This window comes from Heptranchias perlo, chromosome 6 (genome assembly GCF_035084215.1).
Source record: "Heptranchias perlo isolate sHepPer1 chromosome 6, sHepPer1.hap1, whole genome shotgun sequence".
NCBI classification, from domain to species: Eukaryota; Metazoa; Chordata; class Chondrichthyes; order Hexanchiformes; family Hexanchidae; genus Heptranchias; species Heptranchias perlo.
The window spans coordinates 77,331,184-77,358,298 of NC_090330.1; the positions used below are offsets into that span (position 1 = coordinate 77,331,184).

Below are 27,115 nucleotides of genomic sequence, written 5' to 3' on the forward strand. Positions count from 1 at the left end.
TCAATATAGTTGGCCCCTAAAGAGATAATAGTGTCTAGCGTCAGAATCAGTTCTTGTTTAGCTTTGTGCGTCAGAGCTTTTTGACCATGTATCATTGTGAGTTATGTAAGATAGTTACAGATTTTTAATCCTTTAAGTTTTCTGATTATTTTTGCAGACAAATTCATTTGAAAAGCAGGCCATCTTTGGTGAATCGTGTTTTGGTTGTTATTAGAATTTTAGTGACAGAAATTATAGGGACAGATTTCTGTATGTCAGTAATATCTCAGACAGCAGAACGAGTGGAAACTGCCATGCTGCTTACGTCCACGTGTTCATCTGCTGGAGACAGAGGTTACAGATTTACCACACCTGCCAAAGCTATCGGAATATAACACCAATTCATTGAGTGAGGATGTTCCTGTTAAGGACACCACATAGCAGGGGCCTGTAGAGCTGTTGTCTTTAAGCCCAGCTAACAACAGGCGCTAAAAAAAAAGTAGTTGCATTTATAAACTGTCTTTCACAACCTCAGAATATCTCAAAGTGCTTCACAGCCAATGAAGTGTAGTCACTATAATAATGTACGGTAACATGCAGTCAATTTGCAAACAGCAAGGTCCCACAAACAGCAATGAGATTAACAACTGGATAATCTGCTTTAGTGGTGTGGATTGAGGGATAAATATTGGCCTGGACATCAGCAGAACTCCCTTGCTCTTCAAATAGTGCTGTGGGATCTTTTACATCCACCTGGGAGGGCAAACAGGGTCTCTGTTTAATGTTTCATCCAAAAGATAGCACCTCCCTCAGTACTGCACTGAAGTATCAGCCTAGATAATGTGTTGAAGTCTCTGGAGTGGGGCATGAACCCCCGACCACCTGACTTAGAGGCAAAAGAGGCACTGAGCCAAGGTTGACAACTGCTAAGGGTGTGAAATTTTCACTGAGCTCAGTAGCAGCACAGCGTAAATGACATTTGTCCTGTGTCAGCTGCCATCATCCTTTCAGATGATGAGTGGAACAAATGGAAAGTTCATAGAAGTCTTATTACTGCCCATCTCTTTAAAGGAGTCTCCTACAGCAACTGGAATTACATTGTAGAGCAAGTCAAAAGTACTCATCTATCAGAACAATCCAGCACCCAGAGCAAATGTTGACAACAACAATGGCTTACATTTCTATATCGATCCTCACCTACAGAGAGATGTCTCAGAAGGGCAGGGGAGTGCATTTCAGGGGAGAAAGGGAAAAGTAGGGTTAGGGAGCAAAGCAGATAAGAGAAGGGTTTTTAGAAGGCAGGGAGGGAGGTGGCAAGGTTGAGGGAGGGAGTTCTAGAATTTGGGGGAATGGAGTGGCTAAAAGATGTGCTATTGTTAGTGGAAAGGAGGGAACAGGGAATGAATAGAAACGTAGAAAATAGGAGCAAGAGTAGCCTGCTCCACCATTCAAAATGATAATGGCTGATCGTCTAACTCAGTACCCTGTTCCCGCTTTTTCCCTATATCACTTGATGCCTTTAGCATTAAGAAATATATCTATCTCCTTCTTGAATACATCTAATGACTTGGCCTCCACTGCCTTCTGTGGTAGAGAATTCCACAGGTTCACCACCCCCTGAGTGAAGACATTTCTCCTCATCTCCGTTCTAAATCGCATACCCCGTATCCTGAGACTGTGACCCCTGGTTATGGACTCCCCAGCCATCGGGAACATCCTCCCTGCATCTAGACTGTCTAGTCCTGTTAGATATGTTTTGATGAGATCACCTCTCATTCTTCTAAACTCTAGTGAATATAGGCCTAGTCGACCCAATCTCTCCTCAGACATCAGTCCTGCCATCCAAGGAATCAGCCTGGTAAACCTTTGTTGCACTCCCTCCATGGCAAGGATATCCGTCCTCAGATAAGGAGACCAAGAATAACTAGCTGGCATTGGTAGAGGAGTCCTAGGCCCAACCATCTTCAGCTGCTTCATCAATGACCTTCCCTCCATCATAAGGTCAGAAATGGGGATGTTCGCTGATGACTGCACAGTGTTCAGTTCCATTCGCAACCCCTCAGATAATGAAGCAGTCCGAGCCCGCATGCAGCAAGACCTGGACAACATCCAGGCTTGGGCTCATAAGTGGCAAGTAACATTCGCGCCAGATAAGTGACAGGCAATGACCATCTCCAACAAGAGAAAGTCTAACCACCTCCTCTTGACATTCAACGGCATTACCATCGCCGAATCCCCCACCATCAACATCCTGGGGGTCACCATTGACCAGAAACTGAACTGGACCAGCCATATAAATACTGTGGCTACGAGAGCAGGTCAGAGGCTGGGTGTTCTGCGGCGAGTGACTCACCTCCTGACTCCCCAAAGCCTTTCCACCATCTACAAGGCACAAGTCAGGAGTGTGATGGAATACTCTCCACTTGCCTGGATGAGTGCAGCTCCAACAACACTCAAGAAGCTCGACACCATCCAAGATAAAGCAGCCCGCTTGATTGGCACCCCATCCATCACCCTAAACATTCACTCCCTTCACCACCGGCGCACTGTGGCTGCAGTGTGTACCATCCACAGGATGCACTGCAGCAACTCGCCAAGGCTTCTTCGACAGCACCTCCCAAACCCGTGACCTCTACCACCTAGAAGGACAAGAGCAGCAGGCACATGGGAACAACACCACCTGCACGTTCCCCTCCAAGTCACACACCATCCCGACTTGGAAATATATCGCCGTTCCTTCATCGTCGCTGGGTCAAAATCCTGGAACTCCCTTCCTAACAGCACTGTGGGAGAACCGTCACCACACGGACTGCAGCGGTTCAAGAAGGCGGCTCACCACCACCTTCTCGAGGGCAATTAGGGATGGGCAATAAATGCTGGCCTCGCCAGCGACGCCCATATCCCGTGAACGAATAAAAAAAAAAAGAATGTGCACAAAGAGATACAGTCGGAGGCATGTCAGGTCTTTCCCCAAAGGTCAATAGTGAACTAGTTGGGTTATTGCAACATGGTGAGAGTGCAGGAGCCTCAGTCCTTGCACTTGTCCAATAGATTCGAAGTTCTTGCAACACTTGTGGACAAGTGCGGGGACTGTGGGGAGGACGAGCAAACTGACCACGGCGCTGTGGTACAGGAAGCCGTTCAAGTGGGGGGAGTAAAAAGGAAGGTGGTTGTTGTAGGCGACAGTATCGTTAGGGTGATAGATACTGTTCTGTACAGCCAGGAACTATAGTCCTGAAGGCAATGTTGCCTACTTGGTGCCAGGGTTAAGGACATCTCCTCTGGGCTGGAGAAGAACTTGGAGTGGGAGGGGGAGGATCCAGTTGTCGTGGTCCACGTAGGTACCAACGACATAGGTAGGACTAAGAAAAAGGTTCTGCTGACAGAGTTTGAGCAGCTAGGGACTAAATTAAAAAAGCAGAACCACAAAGGTAATAATCTCTGGATGATTACCTGAGCCACGAGCAAATTGGCACAGGGTCAATAGGATCAGAGAGATGAATGTGTGGCTCAAAGATTGGTGTGGGAGAAGTGGGTTTCGATTCGTGGGGCACTGACACCAGTACTGGTGAAAGATGGAGCTGTTCCATTGGGACAGACTACACCTGAACCATGCTGGGACCAGAGTTCTAGCGAATCGAATAACTAGGGAGGTAGATAGGGCTTTAAACTAAATGGTGGGGGGGGGGGGGTGGGGAGGGACTCGGTGGAGAGAAATCCGCAAGAGTAAATTTGCAAGGATCATAAAAGTGGACTGTAAAAGCTTCAACAGGTTTGTAAAAAAAAAGATTAGTGAAGACAAATGTAGGTCCCTTACAGTCAGAAATGGGAGAATTTCTAATGGGGAGCAAGGAAATGCTAAAGAGAAAAGACAAGGAAGCAGTACAGGAAAGTGACTGGGGTAAGGATAACCAGATTGTGTCAAGAAGGGACAGAGTGTACAAACAAAAGAGTGCACTAACAAATAGGGTCCGGGTAAGAAAAAATGGTAATAAGACAAATAGGTCATAGCACAAAAAAATGTTAAGATGTCTAAAAATGTTAAAAAGACAAATCTAAAGGCACTGTATCTGAATGCACGAAGCATTCGTAATAAGGCAGACAAATTAACAGCGCAAATAGATGTAAACGGATACGATATAATTGTGATTACGGAGATATGGCTGCAGGGTGACCAAGGCTGGGAGCTGAATATCCAAGGCTATTCGATATTTAGGAAGGACAGGCAAAAACACAAAAGGAAAAGCGGCCCAACCATGGCTAACAAAACAAATTAAGGATAGTATTAGATTCAAAAAGGAGTCATATAAAGTCGCTAGACAAAGTAGCAAACCTGAGGATTGGGAGCAGTTTAGAATTCAGCAAAAAAGGACCAAGAGATTGATTAAGAGGGGAAAAATAGAGTATGAGAGTAAATTTGCAAGGATCATAAAAGTGGACTGTAAAAGCTTCTACAGGTTTGTAAAAAAAAAGATTAGTGAAGACAAATGTAGGTCCCTTACAGTCAGAAATGGGAGAATTTCTAATGGGGAGCAAGGAAATAGCAGAGCAATCAAACAAATACTTTGGTTCTGTCTTCACGGAAGAGGACACAAATAACTTCCAAGAAATGCTAGGGAACCAAAGGAGAAGGAGGAATTAAAGGAAATTAGTATCAGTAAAAAAAATAGAGTTGGAGAAATTAATGGGACTGAAAGCCGATAAATCCCCAGGGCCTGATAATCTGCATCCCAGAATACTAAAAGAGGTAGCCATGGAAATAGTGGATGCATTGATTGTCATTTCCAAAATTCTATAGATTATGGAACAGTTCCTGCAGATTGGAAGGCGGCAAATGTAACCTCACTATTTATAAATGAAGGGAGAGAGAAAACAGGGAATCCAGACTGGTTAGCCTAACATCAGTAGTAGGGAAAATGCTGGAGTCTATTATAAAGGATGTGATAACAGGACACTTAGAAAATATCAACGGGATTAGACAAAGTCAACATCGATTTATGAAAGGGAAATCGTGTTTGACAAACCTACTGGAGTTTTTTGAGGATGTAACTGGTAGAATAGATAAGGGAGAACCAGTGGATGTGGTTTATTTGGATTTTCAGAAGGCCTTTGATAAAGTCCCACATAAGAAGTTAGTGTGCAAACTTAAAGCACATGGGATTGGGGGTAATATATTGGCATGGATTGAAAATTGGTTAACAGACAGGAAACAGAGAGTAGGAATAAATGAGTCTTTTTTGGGGTGGCAGGCGGTGACTAGTGGGGTACCACAAGGATCAGTGCTTGGGCCCCAGCTATTCACAATATATATCAATGATTTGGATGAGGGAACTAAATGTAACATTGTGCTGATGACACAAAACTAGGTGGGATTGTGAGTTATAAGGAGGATGCAAAGAGGCTTCAAGGCGATTTAGACAAGTTGAGTGAGTGGGCAAATACATGGCAGATGCAGTATAATGTGGATAAATGTGAAGTTATCCACTTCGGAAGGAAAAACAGAAAGGCAGAGTATTATTTAAATGGTGATAGGTTGGGAAATGTTGATGTACAAAGGGACCTGGGTGTCCTTGTACACCAGTCACTGAAAGCAAACATGCAGGTGCAGCAAGCAGTTAGGAAGACAAATGATATGTTGGCCTTCATTGCAAGAGGATTTGAATACAGGAGCAAGGATGTCTTATTGCAGTTATACAGGGCCTTGGTGAGACCACACCTGGAGTATTGTGTGCAGTTTTGGTCTCCTTACCTAATAAAGGATATACTTGCCATAGAGGGAGTGCAGTGAAGGTTCACCAGACTGATTCCTGGGATGGCAGGACTGTCGTATGAGGAGAGATTGGGTCGACTCGGACTGTATTCAGTGGAGTTTAGAAGAATGAGAGGGGATCTCATTGAAACTTATAAAATCCTGACAGGGCTGGACAGACTGGATGCAGGAGGCTGTTTCCCCTGGCTGGGGGGTCCAGAACGAGGGGTCATAGTCTCAGGATACGGGGTAGGACATTTAGGACTGAGGTGAGGAGAAATTTCTTCACTCAGAGGGTGGTGAACCTATGGAATTCTCTACCACAGAAGGCTGTGGAGGCCAAGTCACTGAATATATTTAAGAAGGAGATAGATAGATTTCTAGACACAAAAGGCATCAAGGGATATGGGGAGAGCGGGAACATGGTATTGAGATAGAGGATCAACCATGATCATATTGAATGGCGGAGCACGCTCGCAGGCCAAATGGCCTACTCCTGCTTCTATTTTCTATGTTTTTAGATTTGAACTTACAGCCGATAGGTTGCTAGTACAGTGCCATAACCGCTAGGCTACTGAATCCACTGGTGAAGGTCTCACTCCCTCATACTGCACTGATGTATTAATGACTCACTAAGATGTGGAGGTGTAGGTGGACCTGTTTCTCTGCTGGTAATTTGTGACATTCATAATTTCTGGTGAGGGGCTCTGTTGTCAAGGTACACAACGCTTAGACAATATTTGATGGTTGTACCACTATGGCATAGTCCGAAGTATTGCATGTTAAAATCTATTTCAAGACAGATAATATTATTCATTAAGAGAGGTAACTCTTATGCAGTAGGATATGAGAGATAAGAAGCAAATCAATCACTGGACTCATTGGCTATTTTGACTTTTGTCACTCTCTGCAGACGTTCTGGACCGAACAATTCCATGGTCCCTTCTTTAGGTAGTATCAACACTTTGCTCCCCCATGGCTCTCCACCTGCAGTCTTCTAGTGCCGATCAATTAAAATCTAGACTTTGCTTGGTTCTTCACTTTAAATCATTGAACCCCTTCCCAACCTCCAGCAACATTCCAAGGATGGCACACCATATTGAGATGGCTGTTGATGTTTCTTGAATGTCGATTGGAGGGTGTGTACCAGAGCTGCACATCACTGTATTCCTGGCCTGGACAATCTTACAGCCCTCCTGACAGTTTTTACATCTGGCTCTAATGTTTCTTCTCAGACTATCTATGATGATGAAACATTCATTTCTTACTGGGGTCAAGAGTCTCATGTTGTGCTTATTCAATTCTATGTGCTTGTGCTTGTGCTCTTCTACAATTGGTTCCAAAATGTTTGTTAAACTTGATAAATAGTGAGCAGCATAGGGGAGACTTGGATGGAATTTCAACTTTCTCATCTAGTCTTAAAGTTTTGTTTAATGAAAAATTTATGCATTTTTTTCTGACAAAGAGTTTCATCACCCTTCCCTATATGTTTTGTTGGTTATTTCTTAGTTCTGTTTGGAGCTATTTGTATTAACTGATAAACCTTTTCTTTCACAGGTCCTTTCATAATTGAAATTAAAGAAAACAATGACAGTGTTAAAGGGAAGAGAGAGAAATTTATATTCAACACTATCGACAGCAAGGGAATCATTCAGTTGAAAATAACCGGCGTTGTGGAGCAGGTTGACTTAAACTGTTCAAAGTAAGTGAAAATAGTTATTTGATACATTGTAAGTATGAAGCGTTACCTCATTTTATCGCACAAAAACTGAATTTAGCAAGATTAAAACATTATTTGTAAAGTGAATGACGAATAATATAGTTTGCAAACTGAAAGCTAAATACATCAAAGTAATGGGCACTGCACGCCCGCATTTCCGATATGCACTGCTGGTACATATCACTGCTAAAAGATCCTGCCAGTCGATACTTGCTGGATGGTGTCTGTGCACTATCACTGACTGAGCATTAACAACCTGTACTGGCAACAATTTGATTTTTCTTTCTGCTCCATTTTCAGCCTAGAATGAAAGCTCACTGATGTTTTTTAGTGGAGCCTTTCATATTCAGTACAGCTTTAGGTTATTAATCTTCTGTTCCACAGAGGGAGAAGGGAGAGAGAGAGAGATTTATATTCTATTGATCTCTTTATCTGCATGTAAATAATTTCTCACCTCAATAATCTAAAAAATCTTCACTATGGTGTTATTTTAAAAAGTAGTCTTCGATTAATGAAAAAAATTGTTCTGCAGATCTTCCCCCCCCCCTCATCCGCATGTTCTAAACCAAATGCAATTCTCCACTCGAGAGGGGAGAAGGCAACCCAGAGCTCTATTGATATTATTGGAAACAATTTTACAACACCAAGTTATAGTCCAGCAATTTTATTTTAAATTCACAAGCTTTCGGAGGCTACCTCCTTCCTCAGGTGAACGATGCGGAAGGAGGTAGCCTCCTAAAGCTTGTGAATTTAAAATAAAATTGCTGGACTATAACTTGGTGTTGTAAAATTGTTTACAATTGTCAACCCCAGTCCATCACCGGCATCTCCACATCATCGATATTATTGGAGATACATAACACTAGCGTCTGATTTTCAAGCCGTCAGGAGAGCCAGTAACAGAGGCTAAGTGCTTGTTTGCTGCTGCTCGCTGCCTCTCCTGGTCAAGATCAGGAACTTGCTGTGTGAAGAATCAAGGTTGTTGACCCACAACCTGCCACTACATAGTCCGTTGTAACCCCAGTTAAATATTCAGTAAATCCCAAATCACTGCTGATCACCCACTTCCCTCCTGCCCACACAAGTTACTGTTGCTTCCCACGTGCTCCTGGTGGATAGCGGTGGTAGAGCTGGGGTAGCAGCGCTCATGCTCCCAAAGTTCAGTAATAGAGGAAGAGGGTCGATCAAAGGGCCGTCAATCTGGCCCCCAAGCACTTACCTTTGGAGATCTCAGTCTCTACCGAGGCCTACAATAAAGCACCTCCTTCCTTCCTACAGAGTACTAAAGTAAGTGGCCCTGGAAATAGTGGATGCATTGATGGTCACCTTCCAAAATTCTATCGACTCTGGAACAATTCCTACAGATTGGAGGGTGGCAAATGTAACCCCACTATTTAAAAAAGGAGGGAGAGAAAAAACAGGGAATTAAAGACCAGTTAGCCTAACATCAGTAGTGGGGAAAATGCTCGAGTCTATTATAAAGGAAGTGATAACAGAACACTTGGAAGGCATTAACAGGATTGGACAAAGTCAGCATGGGATTATGAAAGGGAAATCATGCTTAACAAATCTACTGGAGTTTTTTGAGTATGTAACTAGTAGCATAGATGGGGAGAACGAGTGGATGTGGTGTATTTGGATTTTCAGAAGGCTTTTGATAAGGTCCCACACAAGAGGTTAGTGTGCAAAATTAAAGCACATGGGATTGGGGGGAATATATTGGCATGGATTGAGAATTGGTTGACAGATAGGAAACAGAGAGTAGGAATAAACGGATCTTTTTCGGGTGGCAGGCAGTGACTAGTGGCGTACCGCAGAGATCAGTGCTTGGGCCCCAGCTATTCACAATATATATCAATGATTTGGATGAGGGAACTGAATGTAACATTTCCAAGTTTACAAACGACACAAAGCTGGGGTGGAATGTGAGCTGTGAGGAGGATGCAAAGAGGCTCCAATGTGATTTAGACAAGTTGGGTGAGTGGGCAAGAACATGGCAGATGCAGTATAATGTGGATAAATCGGAGATTATCCACTTTGGTTGTAAAAACAGAAAGGTAGTTTATTATCTGAATGGTGATAGGTTGGGAAAAGGGGAGGTGCAATGAGACCTGGGTGTCCTTGTACACCAGTCGCTGAAAGCGAGCATTCAGGTGCAGCAAGCAGTTAGGAAGGCGAATGGTATGTTGGCCTTCATTGCAAGAGGATTTGAGTACAGGAACAGGGATGTCTTACTGCAGTTGTACAGGGCCTTGGTGAGACCACATCTGGGGTATTGTGTACAGTTTTGGTTTCCTTATCTGAGGAAGGATGTCCTTGCCATGGAGGGAGTGCAACGAAGGTTTACCAGACTGATTCCTGGGAAGGCAGGACTAACGTATGGGGAACGATTGGGTTGACTAGGCCTATATTCACTAGAGTTTAGAAGAATGAGAGGTGATCTCATCGAAACATATAAAATTCTAACAGGACTAGACAGACTAGATGCAGGGAGGATGTTCCCGATGGCTGGGGAGTCCAGAAGCAGGGGTCACAGTCTCAGGATACGGGGTATGCTATTTAGAACCGAGATGAGAAGAAATTTCTTCACTCAGAGGGAATTCTCTACCACAGAAGGCAGCAGAGGCTAATTCATTAGATGTATTCAAGAAGGAGATTGATATATTTCTTAATGCTAAAACGATCAAGGGATATGGGGAAAAAGCGGGAACAGGGTACTGAGTTAGACGATCAACCATGATCATTTTGAATGGCGTAGCAGGCCTGAAGGGCCGAATGGCCTACTCTTGCCCCAATTTTCTATGTTTCCATGTTTCTTCAGGGCTCTTCAGCCTCTTTAAGATCTCTCGGTGCCTCTTATGCTGTTGCAGCACTGGTTGAGTTTCCTCTTCAGCACTGGTGGGCTTCCTCTTGGCGACAGGGGTCCAGCTAGGAGCCTGCTTTGCATGGCTAATAAACGCAGACCCAGGAAAATTAGGCTGGACTTGCAGCGAGGTCGGAGGGGCAGTCAGAAACCACGCCCAAAAGCTATCCTGCTGCTAGAAGAATAATCCAGCTCGGGAGGGTGAAAGTTACTTCATATTTACAATCCTGTTATAGACTTCTTCATTTCTCTCTTTGTACTGAGTGTGTCTCTGTATGTGTGTCTGCATGTGTGTGTGTGCGCACATGTGCACGCATGTATGCATACGTGTGTGAGAAAAAGAAAATGAAGAGGAGTACAGTTCCTTTCAAACTAATACAAGGTCAATCATACCAACAATACTAACTGGCAAAGAGTTAATCATCGCAAAGGTTGTTTGGCATTTGGACTGAGAGAAATAATTAATTATAGCAAGGGCTAATGTGATCCTTTGAGGTTAATTATTTAATTTAAATAATCTCAATTTGCATTCCTAAACTTGCTTTCAATAAAGGGCACCTTGGAATTTCATGGCAGTTTGCTCCCTTGTAGAGGACATTCCAAGTAATGCTAATCTTTTTGAGAAACATGGGGCCAAATTTAACTGTGGTGCTCAGTGTAAGCAGGGCGGTAGTGGCCTGAAAATGGCATTGAGTCACTACTGTGATACTCCACCTGCTGCCATCTTGGTAGGGGCCATTGGATGGGTGGCTGGAACACCCGTCTGTTTCAGGGAGGCCAATTTTTAATATACAAATCATGTTCATAGGCCCCGAATTGCAATTTTGAGGTACAAATGGGTGGAACGTACACCACTCCATCCACTTGTACCGGCGTTGAGCAGCCTGACCAACAGTCTTAAAGGGACCATTGAAGTTCGCTCAAACAATGTCCCAAAACCATTTTCACCTGTTATTTTTGTAAATGCTCCTCCTGGCCCAATGCCAACTCATGCTGCCGCTCCCCCCACCCACCTCATGGATCGCCTTCACCCCCCCACCCTTTCAGTTCTGGACTGTTGGCCTGCTCCACGTAGGAGCTGACCAATTTTCCACCCTCCCCAGCCGGCAAGCTCTATCAGAGCATGTGTTTGGCGCCCGTGGTTCACAGGATCCATTCAAATGAGGCCTGGTCCTCAAAATGGATTGGGCTTCATGGCAGCAACAATGGGCGTGTGGCTGGTGTACTCCACTCACTGACCGTTTTGTGCCATATGTTAAAATCAACTCCATGGATTCAACTAAGGATAGTCTAAGTATTGAGTACGGCTATGATTTGTACTATTTGAGTAATACTTGCTTCACAGTAAGAGTAATTATCTTTTTATATGTTTTTGCGAAATAGTATAACTTAAGGGCTGCCAAAACTGTAGTGTAAGATCAGGTCAAAATCAAATCAAAGGCCTGCACTGTTTGGGTTGTGGGTATCCTTAGCGGGATATTCATTGTGCTGCTTTTTCAAGGCATTGACAAGGCATCCTGTTGAATCTCCATACAGCAGCCCAGACTTTTCCCTGCAACCTACAAAGGCCTGGAAGATTCTTTGCTCTGAATTTTAAGTTAAGTCTAAGCCTGTTGAGATGAGGCATTAGAGTATGGAATTACATCGTCAAACCAATAGATTATGTCAGAGGAAGTTGAGCTCTGGTCAAACCGCACCTTGAACACTGTGTCCTGTTTTGCTTGTCAAAACACAAAAAAGTCATTCAAGCGCTGGAGGAAATGAAGACAGGACAATCACTAGTGTCAAAGATCTGAATTATGAGGAAAGAAAGACTTGCATTTATATAGCACCTTTCGTGACCTCAGGATGTCCCAAAGTGCTTCACAGCCAATGAAGTACTTTTGAAGTGTAGTCACTGTTATAATGTAGGAAAGGCTGCAGCCAATTTGTGCACAGCAAGATCCCGAAAACAGCAATGTCTCTGGAGTGCGACTTGAACCCATGACCTTCTAACACAGAGATGAAAGTGCTACCGCTAAGCCAAGGCTGGCAGGCTAGAGAAATCTAGACTTTAAAGGAGGTGTCTGAGAGGTATATAAAGTACTTAAGGTAATGGAAGATGTAAATCTGGATCACTACTTTAAATTAAATTGTGAATTTAGCACAAGCAGTACCAGGTACAAACTAGTAAAAGGTATATTTAGGACTGATATCTGGAACTTCGTCACATAAAGGCTGATCAACACTTGGAATGGGCTCCCAGAAAGAGTTGTGGAGGTGAAAATCCTGGAATCATTTAAGAATGAATTGGATACTACAATGGTAGTATTATAGGGTCTTTCTGGATGGAAGACCTACGATGGCCGAATGGCCTTCCTTATCCGTAATAATCTTGTGGTCTTCTGAGCCTGGGACTTACGATGTGACTCTTACAATCTTATTGACTGACACTGACAGGCCGAAAGCAAATCATTTTTCCACAACTGTCCATGGCTGGAATTACTAGCAAATATAACCGCAGCATTCATCAAAATATGTACGTTCAAAATGACCTCAAATGTTGCGTTTGCCATGTACATTTAATTTAAAGTGATTTGAATTGTTATTTGTTCTTTTCCAAGGCAAAATGACTCACTTCCTGAAGGCACTGAACTGATCAAAATTAACTTCACATTCAAAGTGCCCATGAAGGAAAGTTATGCTGGCATGTATGTGTGTGTAGTATCCGATCAACACTGGAAGGTGCCAGCACAGAGTGACATTGAGATTACTTCAGATGAAAATCAATGTATGTATTTATATTTTACTAAAATCAATTTTGTTTTGGTCAAAGATGGCTTAGGTGAACATTACAGGCTTTGGGACACTGACGTGAATTGATTTGTTTTTATAAACCAGGTTGACATTGCAATTACGGCATCATTGTTAAAAAAACCTAAGTCGTATATATACTGGAAAAAACTTGGCAATAATCCCAGATGCAAAGGTGAAAATGTTAGAGAATTTCAAGAAGATTTGAACCTTGGCAGATTTGGTTTCTTGATAGATTTTGCATTCTGTTTGATAGTTCTTTTACACTAATGTTGTGAGATAACAACATTGGAATGTTGCAAACCATAATGCCAGTAATTTAATTGCAGTGTGGATTGTTCTTAACTTAAGACGTGGGTTACGACCAAAATAGCACCTCTGCAAATGCTTGCTGCAGCACATTTTGAATGAGATGTTCAATGTTATCTTGCTACCATAATGTGGCTCAGACACACTTTAGTCAGAGTTCCAGATGCAGGGAGAATGTTCCCGAATGCTGGGGTCACAGATGAAACCAGATGTAAAGGGCCGGATCAGGGAGAAATAAATTAAATAAATTAAATAAAAAACCATGCAATGAAGTGAAAACATTAAAGGCACCTACCTTTGAAACCTGCTCCGATGTTCGTCTCCCGCTCCAATGTCCCCCTCTTCACCCTCCCGATGTTCCCCCGATGTCCCCCCGATCTCACCCTCCCGATCTTCCCCCGATCTCCGCCGATCTTCCCCTCTCCCCACCCTGGTCTTCCCCTCTCCCCACCCGATCTTCCCCTCCCCCCCAATCTTCCCCTCTACCTGTCCGATTTTCCCCTCCCCCCCAATCTTCCCCTCTACCCATCTGATTTTCCCCTCCCCCCAATCTTCCCCTCCCCCCCCAGTCTTCCCCTCTACCTGCCCGATCTTCCCCTCTCCCCACCAATCTTCCCCTCTCCTCCCCGGTCTTCCAGTCCAGTGCCGGATGACGTCTGGCCCTCTCTCTTTCCCGCCCCCACCTCCCGTTGCAGCTCCTGATGGCAGTCAGCCTGTCAATCAGGCTAGCTGCTGGGCACGAAACCAGAGAGGACGTTAATCATTATCAATCAACATGCGATCGCATCGGAAACGGTAAGTTTGGTTCATGCGGGTTTGCCACGCACCCAATCGCCCCCCGCTGCCAACTCGCCTCCCCGCTAATATTGGGGCCCATGTATCCCAGGAGTGATGCATCACTCACCTTGGCTTCCTTGATTGATTCAACTGGCTGCAGGCATGGACAAGCCATGGACTGTCATCGGCAGATTTTAGCATCATGTCTGCTCCGCTGGCCTTTGTCATGTTTACAAGCGGTTGAAAATATCCATCCGAGAGAAAGCCGATCCCTTTCCCCTTCTACCTCACACTCTATAACCCTATCACTGTGTTTTATAAAAGGATGGAGGCTGCTGTTAACTCTCAAATGATCAAATTAACCATCACCTGTCCATGATTGGCAGCATGGCTGCTGGTGATTTGTATGCCCAGGAAATAGCTTGGCTCTCGAACGCTGCTTTTGATCAGTTTCTCAGTCTTGCAGTTTTTGTGAAAGGCCAAAAGTTTATCCACTTCAAATTAGAAAATATCTGACTTTAACTGTTTCACACAAACTCCAGTTTCACACTGGTAGTCAATTCATATCGCTTTTCCAAACCTGTAGTTTAGAGAGGGATACTGTGCTTGGCACTAGAATGTGTTGGTTGAACTTTATTAACTTCTGGCTCTCTCTTCCTCTGACTCATGCTACTGAAAATATTCCTTTATTCCCTTTTCATAGTATCATAGTAGCTACAGTGCAGGAGGAGGCCATTCGGCCCATTGTACTTGTGATTGTTCTTTGAAAGAGCTATACAATTAGTTCCATTCCCCTGCTCTTTCCCCATAGCCCTGTAATTTTTTTCCCTTCAAGAATTTAACTAATTCCCTTTTGAAAGTTACTATTGAATCTGCTTCCACTACCCTTTCAGGCAGTGCATTCCAGACCTGCGTAAAATAATGTTTCCTCATGTCGCCTCTGGCTCTTTTGCCGATCACCTTTAAATCTGTGTCCTCTGGTGACTGACCCATCTGCCACTGGAAACAGTTTCTCTTTGTTTACTCTGGTCAAAATCATTCATGAATAACTCTATCAAATCTCCCCTTAACCTTCTCTGCTCTAAGGAGAACGACCCCAGCTTCTCCAGTCTATCCACATAACTGAAGTCCCTCATCCCTGGAACCATTCCAGTAAACCTCTTCTGCACCCTCTCTAAGGCCTTGACATCCTTCCTAAAGTGTGGTGCCCAGAATTGAACACAATACTCCTGCTGAGGCCGAACCAGTGTTTTATAAAGGTTTAGCATAACATCCTTGCTTTTGTACTCTATGCCTCTATCATGCCTGTTATCTGTTTTTAATATAACGGGTCAGTTGCTGTCTTTTCTATGTTTCTACCTCTCTATCTCTGTTTTTATTTGTTTGTTGTTTTTTTTTTTGTGATTTGTATATTCTGTGAGACCTGGCAGGTAACACCTGTCTGTCTGCACACTGATTGCCTTGGCAACGGGCAGTTGAAAAAACTGTCTGTACTCACCAAGCATTGTTCTGTGAATTATAAATGCGATTTCATCTCGAGGATTTCATTTTCACATCGTTCACCTGACGAAGGAGGTAGCCTCCGAAAGCTTGTGAATTTAAAATAAAATTGCTGGACTATAACTTGGTGTTGTAAAATTGTTTACAATTGTCAACCCCAGTCCATCACCGGCATCTCCACATCATGTCTATCAATAAAGCCCAGGATCCCATATGCTTTTTTTAACAGCCTTCTCAACTTGCCACCTTCAAAGATTTGTGTATGTGCACCCCCAGGTCTTTCTGTTCCCCTATAAAATTGTACTATTTAGTTTATATTGCCTCTCCTCATTCTTCCTAACAAAATGTATCACTTCACACTTCTCTGTGTTAAATTTCATCTGCCATGTCTCTGCCCATTTCACCAGTCTGTCTATGTCCTCCTGAAGTCTATTACTATCCTCCACATTGTTTACTACATATCCGAGTTTTGTGTCATCTGCAGATTTTGAAATCATACCGTGTATACCCAAGTCCAGGTCATTAACATATATCAAAAAGAGCAGTGGTCCTAATACTGAGCCCTGGGGAACACCACTGTATACTTCCCTCCAATCTGAGAAACAACTGATCAGCACTACTCTCTGCTTTCTGTCCCTTAGCCAATTTTGTATCAATCTTGCCACTGTCCCTTTAATCTCATGAGCTTTAATTTTGCTAACAAGTCTATTATGTGGTATTTTATCAAATGCCTTTTGAAAGTCCATATATACAACATCAACTGCCTTACCTTCATCAACCCTCACCGTTACTTCATCAAAGAACTCAATCAAGTTATTCAAACATGATTTTCCTTTAACAAATCCATGCTGACTTTCATTACTTACCCCATTTCTCCCTCCTTTCTTTCCTTCCCTATCTTTGAATACCTCATAGCCAGGAATATTAAGTACCCAATCCTCCCCTTCTTCGAGCCAGGTCTCTGTTATTGCCATTATATCATAGTCCCATTTGGCAATGTGAGCCTGCAGCTCACCTTATTTACCACATTATGTGCATTTAAGCACATGCACTCTAAACTCATCCTAGATTGCCTCGCATTTGCTCCCTGTCTGATCCCTCCTATTTCTAAACTCTAGTGCTATTTGTCCCTCCCAGTTTTCTGTGCACTTTGTTTCTTCTCTCTAATGTTTCATCCTGCTGCCCATCCCCCTGCCAAATTAGTTTGAACCCTTCCCCACAGCACAAGTTATCCTCTTCATCTAAACCCTTCATGATTTTGAACAACCCCAGCTTCTTCAGTCTCTCCACATAACTGAAGTCTCTCATCCTTGGTACCATTCCAGTAAATCTTTTCTGCACCATCTCTAAGACCTTTACATCCTTCCTAAAGTGTGATGCCCAGAATTGGAAACAATACTCCAGTTGTGGCTGAAACAGTTTTTTATAAAGGTTCAACATAGCTTCCTTGCTAGTGTACTCTATGCCTCTTTATAAAGCCCAGGATCCTGTACACTTTTTTAAACGCTTTCTCCACCTGTCCTGCCACCTTCAAAGATTTGTGCGTATATAACCCCAGGTCTCTTTGTTCCTGCACCCACTTTAGAATTGTACCATTTAGTTTATATTGCCTCTCCTCATTCTTACTGACAAAATGTATCACTTCGCACTTGTGTTAAATTTCATCTGCCGTGCGTCCACCCATTCCACCAGCCTGTCTATACCCTCTTGAAGTCTATCGTTATCCTCCTTACTGTTTACTACACTTCCAAGTTTTGTGTCATCTGCAAATTTTGAAACTGTGCCCTGTACATCCAAGTCCAAGTCATTAATATATATCAAATAAAGCAGTGGTCCGAGTGCCGACCCCTGGGGAACACCACTGTATACCTCCTTCCAGTCCGAATAACAACAGTTCACCACTACTCTCTGTTTCCTGTCACTTAGCCAATTTCGTATCCATGCTGCCACTGCCCCTTTTATTCTTTAGGGCTTCAATTTTGCTGACAAGCCTATTATGTGGCACTTTATCAATCGTCTTTTGAAAGTCCAGTTATACAACATCAACCCATTGCCCTCATCAACCCTTTCTGTACCTCATCAAAGAACGCAATCAAGTTAGTTAAAAACGATTTGCCTTTAACAAATCCGTGCTGGCTTTCCTTTATTAATCCACACTTGTCCAAGTGACTATTAATTTTGTCCCGGATTATCATTTCTAAAAGCTTTCCCATCACCGAGGTTAAACTGACTGGCCTGTAGTTGTTGGGTTTATCCTTACATCCTTTTTTGAACAAGGGTGTAACATTTACAATTCTCCAGTCCTCTGACACCACCCCCATATCTAAGGAGGATTGGAAGATTATGGCCAGCACCTCTGCAATTCCCACCCTTACTTCCCTCAGAAATCTAAGATGCATCCCATCCGGACCGGGTGACTACATAGAATCATAGAATCATAGAAAGTTACAGCACAGGAGTAAGTTACAGCCTTGGTCCAAAAATACGAGAAGGGCTAAGATAGGTTTAGAGTGCATGTACCTAAACGCACAAAGTGTGGTAAATAAGGTTGGTGAGCTGCAGGCGCAAATAGCCACATGGGAATGTGATATAATGGTGATAACAGAGGCCTGGCTCAAAAAAGGGCAGGGGTGGGTACTAAATATTCCTGGATACATGGGGGTCCATTTTAGCACCCGCTGTCGGGTGCGTTCCTGGTGGGGGGGCTCCGAAAATCGGGGAATCCCGGAGCGGGTCAGGAGCCTGGCTCCAACCCGCCCACTTCCGGGTTCCCCACAGACGCGCCGACGTGCGCGCGCAGCCCCCGCATGTGGGACTCCCGCAGGCAATTAAAGCCGGCGGGGTGCCACTTAACAGTATTTATTCATTAACAGACCTGATTAAGGGATTATGTGAGGAGGGGTGGGATTTTAGAAACAACTGTGGCAGCTGCAAAGGTCCATTTGACAGGTGGAGGGGGGAGACCCTCACTCATTGCAGGAGGCCACTCTGTCACTTGGGACAAAGTTTGGCCTCCACCACCCTCCTCCTGACAATCAAAGTCACCAACTTGCACACTTACCCCGGGGTCCAGAGACATGTACCTACCTTGCGGACCCCCTCAGATGTACATCTTCCGGATGGGAGCCACCGTAGCTGCAGTCATGACCTCCTCACCAGCCTCGCCGGCCAAGCCGTCCACCTCTGACATGTGGAGCTCCACAACACAGTGCTGTGACACATCCACCTGTACAGCAGGAGGGAGGGCAACTGCAGAGAGAGATGCGTTGCAGGGGGCACTACCCTCGCCACAGGGTACACAGACAGAGGCTCAGCTTCCTGGACCACTCTAAGCAGCAGTGCACACGGAGGCTCAGAGTCACTCGACATGTAGTCGTGGACATCTGCAGCCTCCTTCATGCCGAGCTGCTCCCGGCTGGCCCGAGCACCATCTCCTTACCTGTCGCTGTCAAAGTCACCACTGCCCTCAACAACTTCTCCTCCGCATCCTTCCAGGGTGCCACCGGGGACATCGCTGACGTCTCTCAGTTGTCTGCGCAAAAGAGCCCTGCAAATACACCTACACCCACTTTGCAGTGACACAATGGGTGGCATCAGTTGTGGGTCTTCATTGTGATCCTCAGGAAAGGGCATTATTGCACAAACCAGACAAGATTCACAAAGACGTGGCAGTAGTGGTGCCAATATAATATGTAATGTGAGTTGGTCAGAAATCAATAGAAGTGAAAACCATGACAAACCCTCAAACACCCTTGTGCATCCCCTTCATGCTCACAACACGTTTGCCTTATGCTGCCTACTGTACATATGTGATGCATGCCCTGTGGCTGCAGCACAGGTAGTGGCAGGTTGAGTGAGGCTGACTGTGAAAGAGATGCACGAGAGGGTGAGTATGAGATAGAGCCATGAGATTGTATGAGGATTGGGTTGAGTGGTAGTGGCGGGATGAGTACTGGCGAGGTGGGTAAGTGCAGGTAAGATGAGGATGAGGTTTGAGTGGGTGTGAGGGGTGATGTGACAGAGTAGTTTTGGCAGTGCAGAAGGAGATGTGGGGTGGGGGCAGTGATGTGGCAGACGGAGTGTCGGGGAAAGAGTAAGTGTACTCACTTTGGCTGACCTACTGAGGTCATTGGAGCGCCTCCTGCTCTGTATGCAAGTGGGCGATATGTTGGTGGTGCAGGTGACCTTCTCTGCCACCTCGAGCCAGGCCTTCCTGGTGGCAGAGGCAGGCCGCTTCCTCCCACCCGCCGGGGGGAAGATCTCTCTCCTCCCCCTCCTTCTCACCCCATCTAATGATACCTGGAGTGAGGCATCATTAAACTGGGAGCAGCCTTCCCCCTGGGCTGCTCCATGCTGTAATTTTTTCTATTTGTTGCAGCATCTGTCAGTGGAGGACTGCCCCTTTAAATAGAGCTCCTCCAGCTGACAGACCTTACTGCGCATGCGCAGTCCGCCCGACGCGCAGATCAGCAGTGGGGAACCCGGAAGACCAGGTAAGTGGATCCAATTAGGCTGCGATCGGGCGCGGGGCAGACTGATTTTGCCTGGCGCATTACCCACGCGCCCAATAGCCCCCCCCGCCGCGAACCCGCAGCCCTGGCAATATCGAGCCCAAGGTGTTCAGGAAAGATAGGATAGGAAAAAAAGGAGGGGTTGGTCAGTTTTGCTTAAGGAGAATGTTGCAGTGCTGGAGAGAGAGGATGTTCTTGAGGAGTCAAGGACAGAATCTATTTGGTTCGAGTTAAGAAACAATAGAGGCGCCATTACACTACTGGGTGTATTCTATAGGCCATCAACTAGTGAGAAGGACATAGAGGAACAATTTTGCAGGGAACTTACAGAGGGGTGCAAGAACTATGGAGCAGTCATTCTCACCTCACCTCTGGAATTCAGCTCTTTTGTCCATGTTTGGACCAAGGCTGTAACTTACTGTTACTTACCCCAATTAACCTATACCTTTATTCCCCATCGCTCAGAGCTCCCCTTCTGTTCACTGTGACGTCGCTGTGATGCCACTCTCTCTGTTCTTAATGAATGGGAACGGGCTCCTCCCCTGGTGCTCAGCGCCACCCCTCTCGACTCCGCTCCATTCCCACTACTGATACCTGGGGCTCCTCCCCGGTGCTCAGTGCCAATTATGTTGACTAAATTATCAAATTCTCAAGTTCCCACTTGGTTCACGATTCACTCTCTTCATGATGCTGGCTCTGTGCTTCAGCAGATAACCTTCTTCTTTATACACCTTTTGAGAACCTTGTATTGGAGAACATTTATTCTGGAGAATGGCTAATTTTTAAATTAATTCTTAGGATGTGGGCATCACTGGCAGGGCTGGCATTTATTGTCCATCCTTTGATGCCATGAGAAGGTGATGGTTGGCCTTCTTGAGCTGCAGTAGAACATAAGAACAAAAGAACATAAGAAGTAGGAGCAGGAGTCGGCCATATGATCCCTCGAGCCTGCTGCGCCATTCAGTAACATCATGACTAATCTTCTACCTCAACTCCACTTTCCCACCTTATCCCTTTATCCCTTAGTGTCCAAACATCTATCCATTTCAGCCTTGAATATACTCAATGACTGAGCGTCCACAGCCCTCTGGGATAGAGAATTCCAAAGATTCACAACCCTCTGAGTGAAGAAATGTTTCCTTATCTCGGTGATAAATGGCCGGCCCCTTATCTTGAGACTATGGCCCCTAATTCTAGAGTCTCCAACCAGGGGAAACAGCCTCTCCACATCTACCCTGTCAAGCCCTCTAAGAATTTTATATGTTTCAATGAAATCACCTCTCATTCTTCTAAACTCTGGAGAATATAGTACCAGTCTGGTTGCAGGAGCTAGCAAAGTCAAAGATCCACATTGAAGCACAACTTCCATGTGCAATATTCCTTGCTGAAATCTGGGTAGTGGCACATCTGCTGTACTGAGGCTGCATTGCGTAATGGCGAGTCCTGAAAATCGGCTCTTGTATTCTCAAATCTCCCAGGTCGTTGTCTCCCACCTTGAGGACGAGTTCATGGAATGCAGTTTCCTAGAACAATATACCATGGAACCAACTAGGGAACAGGCTATTTTAGATCTTGTCTTGTGTAATTAGGCAGGGTTAATTAGTAATCTCATAGTAAGGGAGCCTCGGGGAAGAGTGATCATAATATGATAGAATTTCATATTGAGTTTGAGAGTGACGTATTTAAGTCTGAAACTACAGTCTTAAACTTAAATAAAGCCAATTACATAGGTTTGAGGGGTGAGTTGGTGAAGGTAGACTGGGAAATTAGATTAAAAGGTATGACAGTTGATAAGCAATGGCAAATATTTAAAGAAATATTTCATAATTCCCAACAAATACCCATTCCATTGATAAATAAAAACTCCATGGGAAAAGTGATCCATCCATGACTAACTAAAGAAGTTAAGGATAGTATTAGATTAAAATAAAAGGCTTATAATGTTGCCCAGAAGAGTAATAAGCCTGAAGATTGGGAGAGTTACAGAAACTAATAAAGGATGACCAAAAAATTGATAAAGAGAGAAAAAAAGAATATGAGAGTAAACTAGCAAGAAATATAAAAACAGATTTTAAGAGCTTTTACAAGTATGTAAAAGGGAAGAGATTAGCAAAAGTAAATGTGGGTCACTTAGAGACTGAGGCAGGAGAGATTATAATGGGGAATAAGGAAATGGCAGAGATGTTAAATATTTTGTATCTGTCTTCACAGTAGAAGACACAAAGAAACATACAAGAAATAATGGGGAACCAAGGATCTAATGAGAGTGAGGAACTTAAAGTAATTAATATTAGTAAAGAAAAAGTACTGGAGAAATTAATGGGACTAAAAGCCAACAAATCCCTGGACCTGATGGCCTACATCTTAGGTTTCTAAAAGAGGTGGCTGCAGAGATAGTGGATGCATCGGTTGTGATCTTAAGAAGTTCCCAAGATTCTTGAACGGTCCCAGTGGATTGGCAAGTAGCAAATGTAAAACTGCTATTCAAGAAAGGAGGGAGAGAGAAAACAAGGAACTACAGACCAGTTAGCCTGACATCAGTCATAAGGAAACTGCTTGAATTCACTATTAAGGAAGTGGTAACAGGGCACTTAGAAAATCATAATATGATTAGGCAGAGTCAACATGGTTTTATGAAAGGGAAATTGTGTTTGACAAATGTATTAGAGTTTTTTGAGGATGTAACTAGCAGGGTAGATAAAGAGGAACCAGTGGTTGTAGTATATTTGGATCTTCAAAAGGCATTTGATAAGCCACAAAAAGGTTGTTACACAAGATAAAGGGTTTGGGTAATATATTAGCATGGATAGAGGATTGGTTAATGGACAGAAAACAGAGAGTAGGGATAAATGGGTCATTTTCGGGTTGGCAGACTGTAACTAGTGGGGTGCCACAAGGATCAGTGTTTGGGCCTCAGCTATTTACAATCTACATCAATGACTTAGATGAAGGGACCGAGTGTAATGTATCCAAATTTGCTGATGATACAAAGCTAGGTGGGAAAGTAAGCTGTGACGAAAACACAAAGGGCTCGATTTTAAAACAGAACTGCGGGTGCATTGGAGACGGCGGGGGGCGGGGGTGAAGAAAATCGGGATTTCCTGGAGCGGGCAGAAATCCTGGCTCCAACACGTCTAAGAACGCGCACGACCCAGAGTCATCCGGGTGCGCGTGCCGTTCCTGAACCCGCAAGTCCCACCGGCCATTAAAGCCGGCAGGACAATATTTAAACAAGGAATTCAAGTACTTAACGTACTTGAAATGTGCATAAATCTAATTAAGAGTGAAGGCAATAGATTTCAATGTTAATTCAGTGTGTTTCCTGTGCTGTGTGAAACACACCATGGGGAACGAGTCGTGTTTTAGTGTGCAGCCATTTGGACATTTAAATCCCTGTTTGACAGATAAGGGCTGAGTTATTGTAGCAGGGCACCTAGTTCTCTCAGACAAACTTTTGGCTGGAAGATCTTTGTGTTTAGACTGAAAATTCTTGGTTTCCACTCAGAATTGTTCTGTTTACATTTAATTACCAACTTTCCGGACCCCCTCAAAGTGACACCATCAGGATGGGGGGCACGATGGCTGCATTCACCAGTACATCTGAGGACGAGCAACATCACCATCCTCGCCAGGCACGGCATGCACTTTCGCCACTTGGAGCTCCACAACACGGTGCTGCACCACAGGCACCTGCACAAGAGCTCAGAGGGAAACAACAGAGGGAGTGATATCGCAGGAGGCACTACCCTCGCCAGAGGGTCTACAACCAAGGCTGAGCTTCCTGGACCTCTCTGAGGAGCAGTGCATACGGAGGCTGAGAGTGAGTCACCAGGTGGTCACAGACATCTGCAGCCTCCTTCATGCCGAGCTGCTCCCGGCTGGGCCTGGCGGCATCTCATTACTCGTCGCAGTTAAAGTGACCATTGCCCTCAACTTCTTCACCTCTGGATCATTTCAGGGTGCCACCAGGGACATTGCCGTTGTCTGCACACAAGTACATATGGCAGGTCACTAAATGCTTGTTTCGCAGGGCCTTGAAATAGGCCAATTTCCCCATGGATGACCTCAGCCAGACGGAGAGGGCAGTGGGATTTCACTCTGTGGCTGGCTTCCCACGTGTACAGGGTGCAATCGATTGCAACCATATAGCAATCCGAGCACCTCCACACGAGCCAGGACTGTTCATCAACAGAAAGGGGTATCACTCCTTCAATGCTCAGCTCATTTGCGACCACCGCAAAAGATTTCTTCACGTGTGCGCCAGATTCTCTGGCAGCTGCCATGATTCGTTCAGTCTGAGGGAATCCAACTTCCTGGGCCTCTTCCACGCACTGAAAACCCATAAGGGCTGGCTCCTTGGGGACAAGGGATACCCCCTGCACACGTGGCCCTTGACACCTCTGAGGAATCCCATCAGCAAGCAACAGCGTCGACAGCCACATCACCACCAGGTCTATAATTGCAATAGGGCTGCTGAAGATGTGATTTCGGTGCCTTAATTGTTCTGGGGGAGCGCTTCAATATGCACCAGAGAGAGTGGGTCAAATTATAGTCATGTGTTCTGTACTTCACAACATGGCACAACAGAGAGGGGTACCGGTTGATGAGGTCCCATGCCCTCATTCACTATCTACATCTCCCATCCACATTGAGGAGGAGCAGGTGCAGAAGGAGGAGGAGGAGGAGGAGAAACCCATGGGCAGAGCAACGGCTCACCTGGCTGCTCGTGAGGCCACGGAGTCACTCGTATGTGAACGGTTCTCATAAGATCAGAAAGTGAGAAGAGTCCAGTCCTCACACCACCTGGAAAGAGCAACACCAACACAAGTTACCCACCCCTGCACAAAACAGTCCTGCAGCTACACATAGACCCACTGTAAAGTGACCCAATGGGTGGCATCAAGTGTCATTGTTCACGATGAAGCACATGAAAGGGCCCTATCACAAAAGCCAGTCAAGAATGGGTAAGACGCGGCAGTAGTGGTGAGAATGATAACATTTAATGTGACTTTAACAAAAAATAAATATAAATGAAAAACATGACAGTCTGTCAGACACCCTTGTGCATACCCTTTGTGATCACAAATCCTTCGCCTTTCTCGTCCAACTACTTCTACGTGGTGCATCCCCTGTGGCTGCAGCAGAGGTAGTGGCAGGTTGCTCATGTCCATGGCCAGACTGCTGAGATGCTTTGGGCTTACCCCCTCTGGGTTTTGGAGCCCGTGAGGGCCCCTGCAAAGACTGTTCCACCTGCACCTGCACCTGTGCAGGGGCAGACTCGGCCACCTGGAGAGGAGGCAGCATTGCGGGTACTGGTTGAATGGGGGGCAACGGGTGAAACGTGGGAACGCTTTGAGTGGCGTCCCCACTTCCATGTCCCATTTCACCATCATCCCTCTCCTGGATCAGGCCCACATCACTCCTACCACCCTGCTGGAGAACAATTTGGAGGACATGTATGATGCCTTGGAAGCCCAGTAGTAAAGTTTCTGACTGCCCGTTTAAGGTGGCAGAACGTTGTTCACCCTGAGTCCAAATGACCGTTGTCAGGGCCTGAATGGACTCATCTGTGAGACGTGCTTGAAGCTCAATGGAGGCTAGCCTTCTCTTTGTCGCAGACATTCCTGCACTTACCTGCGGCACTATCTCAGACATTTCCACAGTTACCTGCGACACTATCTCAGACAGTTGCTCATGTCCCTGTGACACTATCTCAGAGATTCCCTCATGTCCCTGTGACACTATCTCAGAGATTCCCTCACGTACCTGTGCCACCATTCCAGTGATGTAAGACTTGGACTCCTCCAGCCTCTGCGCTATTGTGGAGAGTGTGTGTAGCATCTGTTCCAGCACCTCACAAATGTGCTGTTATCCCTCGATCATTTTCCTTCTAATGGATGGCCCCTGGGGTTCAGCATCTGCGTCCAGCTGAGCAGAGCCTGGAGAGGAGTGTGCCCACTGACGCGGACTCTCCGCAGCTGCCCCTGCCACCAGTGTCTGTTCGTGCTCACTTGAATGTGGTGACTCATCAGGTGCCAAACCAACTAACTGACTACTAGGAACCACCGAGGTGTGAGTATCTGCGCCGGTGGATGATTCGCTAAGATGTGACAGTGCACTCTCAGAGGCCGGGAGCTCCTCTGAGGAATCGCCCTCTGCCATCACTGCGGTCGTTGAAGGGCCTGTAAGAAAACAGAAGGCAATATTAAGCATCATCACAGATGTGTCATGTTGCGATGATCATACTGAGGCATTCAACATGCCAATCATTGTTAACATCAATTCATGTTGTGTGTGATGAATGTTAAAGTTGTGTCACCAGACGTTTGTGGGGTGCCAGTCTCGGCGTCCCTGGACAGGCATTCAAGGGGACGGCTGATCTGCAGGGCTCCTCTTCCGCCTCTGTGGGGACCACTATTTGTTGTGGCTGCCCTCCAGTCTTCACCCTCTCGCATGCATTTTGCGCTCTCTTCTAGAAGGGGAGAAAGCACAGACGTGTGAATGAGTGATGGTGAAGTGGCCAACTATTGAATGCATTGCTTTGGGAAGGGCTGTCCGTGAAAGAGGTGCATCAGAGGGTGAGCATGAGATAAAGATATCACATTGGATCAGGTTTGGGGTGAGTGGTAGTGGTGGGGTCACAAATGGGGAGGTGAGGATGTACTCAGGAAGTTGAGGATGAGCCTTACGTGGGTGTGAGGAGTGATGTGATAGAGTTGTGTTGGCAGTGCAGAATGAGTTGGTGGGGGGGGTGATGTGGAACATGGAATGCAGGAGAATCAGTAAGTGTACTTACTTTTGCTGACCTAGTTAGGTCATTGAAATGCTTCCTGCACCAGATCCAGGTGTGACAGATGTTGCTGCTGCTGGTGACCTCCTCCTCCACCTCGAGCCAGGCCTTCTTGATAGCAGAG

At 45.2% G+C, this 27,115-nt stretch overlaps 1 protein-coding gene across 2 annotated transcripts in view; it reads left to right on the forward strand.

Annotated features, from left to right (window-relative positions):
- Positions 1-27,115, forward strand: part of LOC137323067 (uncharacterized) — a 112,021-nt gene that overhangs the window by 43,941 nt on the left and 40,965 nt on the right. For both annotated transcript variants that reach the window (XM_067986467.1, XM_067986468.1), the window contains 2 exons: positions 7,286-7,430; positions 12,915-13,081. In XM_067986467.1, the coding sequence (XP_067842568.1) occupies positions 7,286-7,430; positions 12,915-13,081 (312 nt within the window). The remainder of the gene's footprint in view (positions 1-7,285; positions 7,431-12,914; positions 13,082-27,115) is intronic.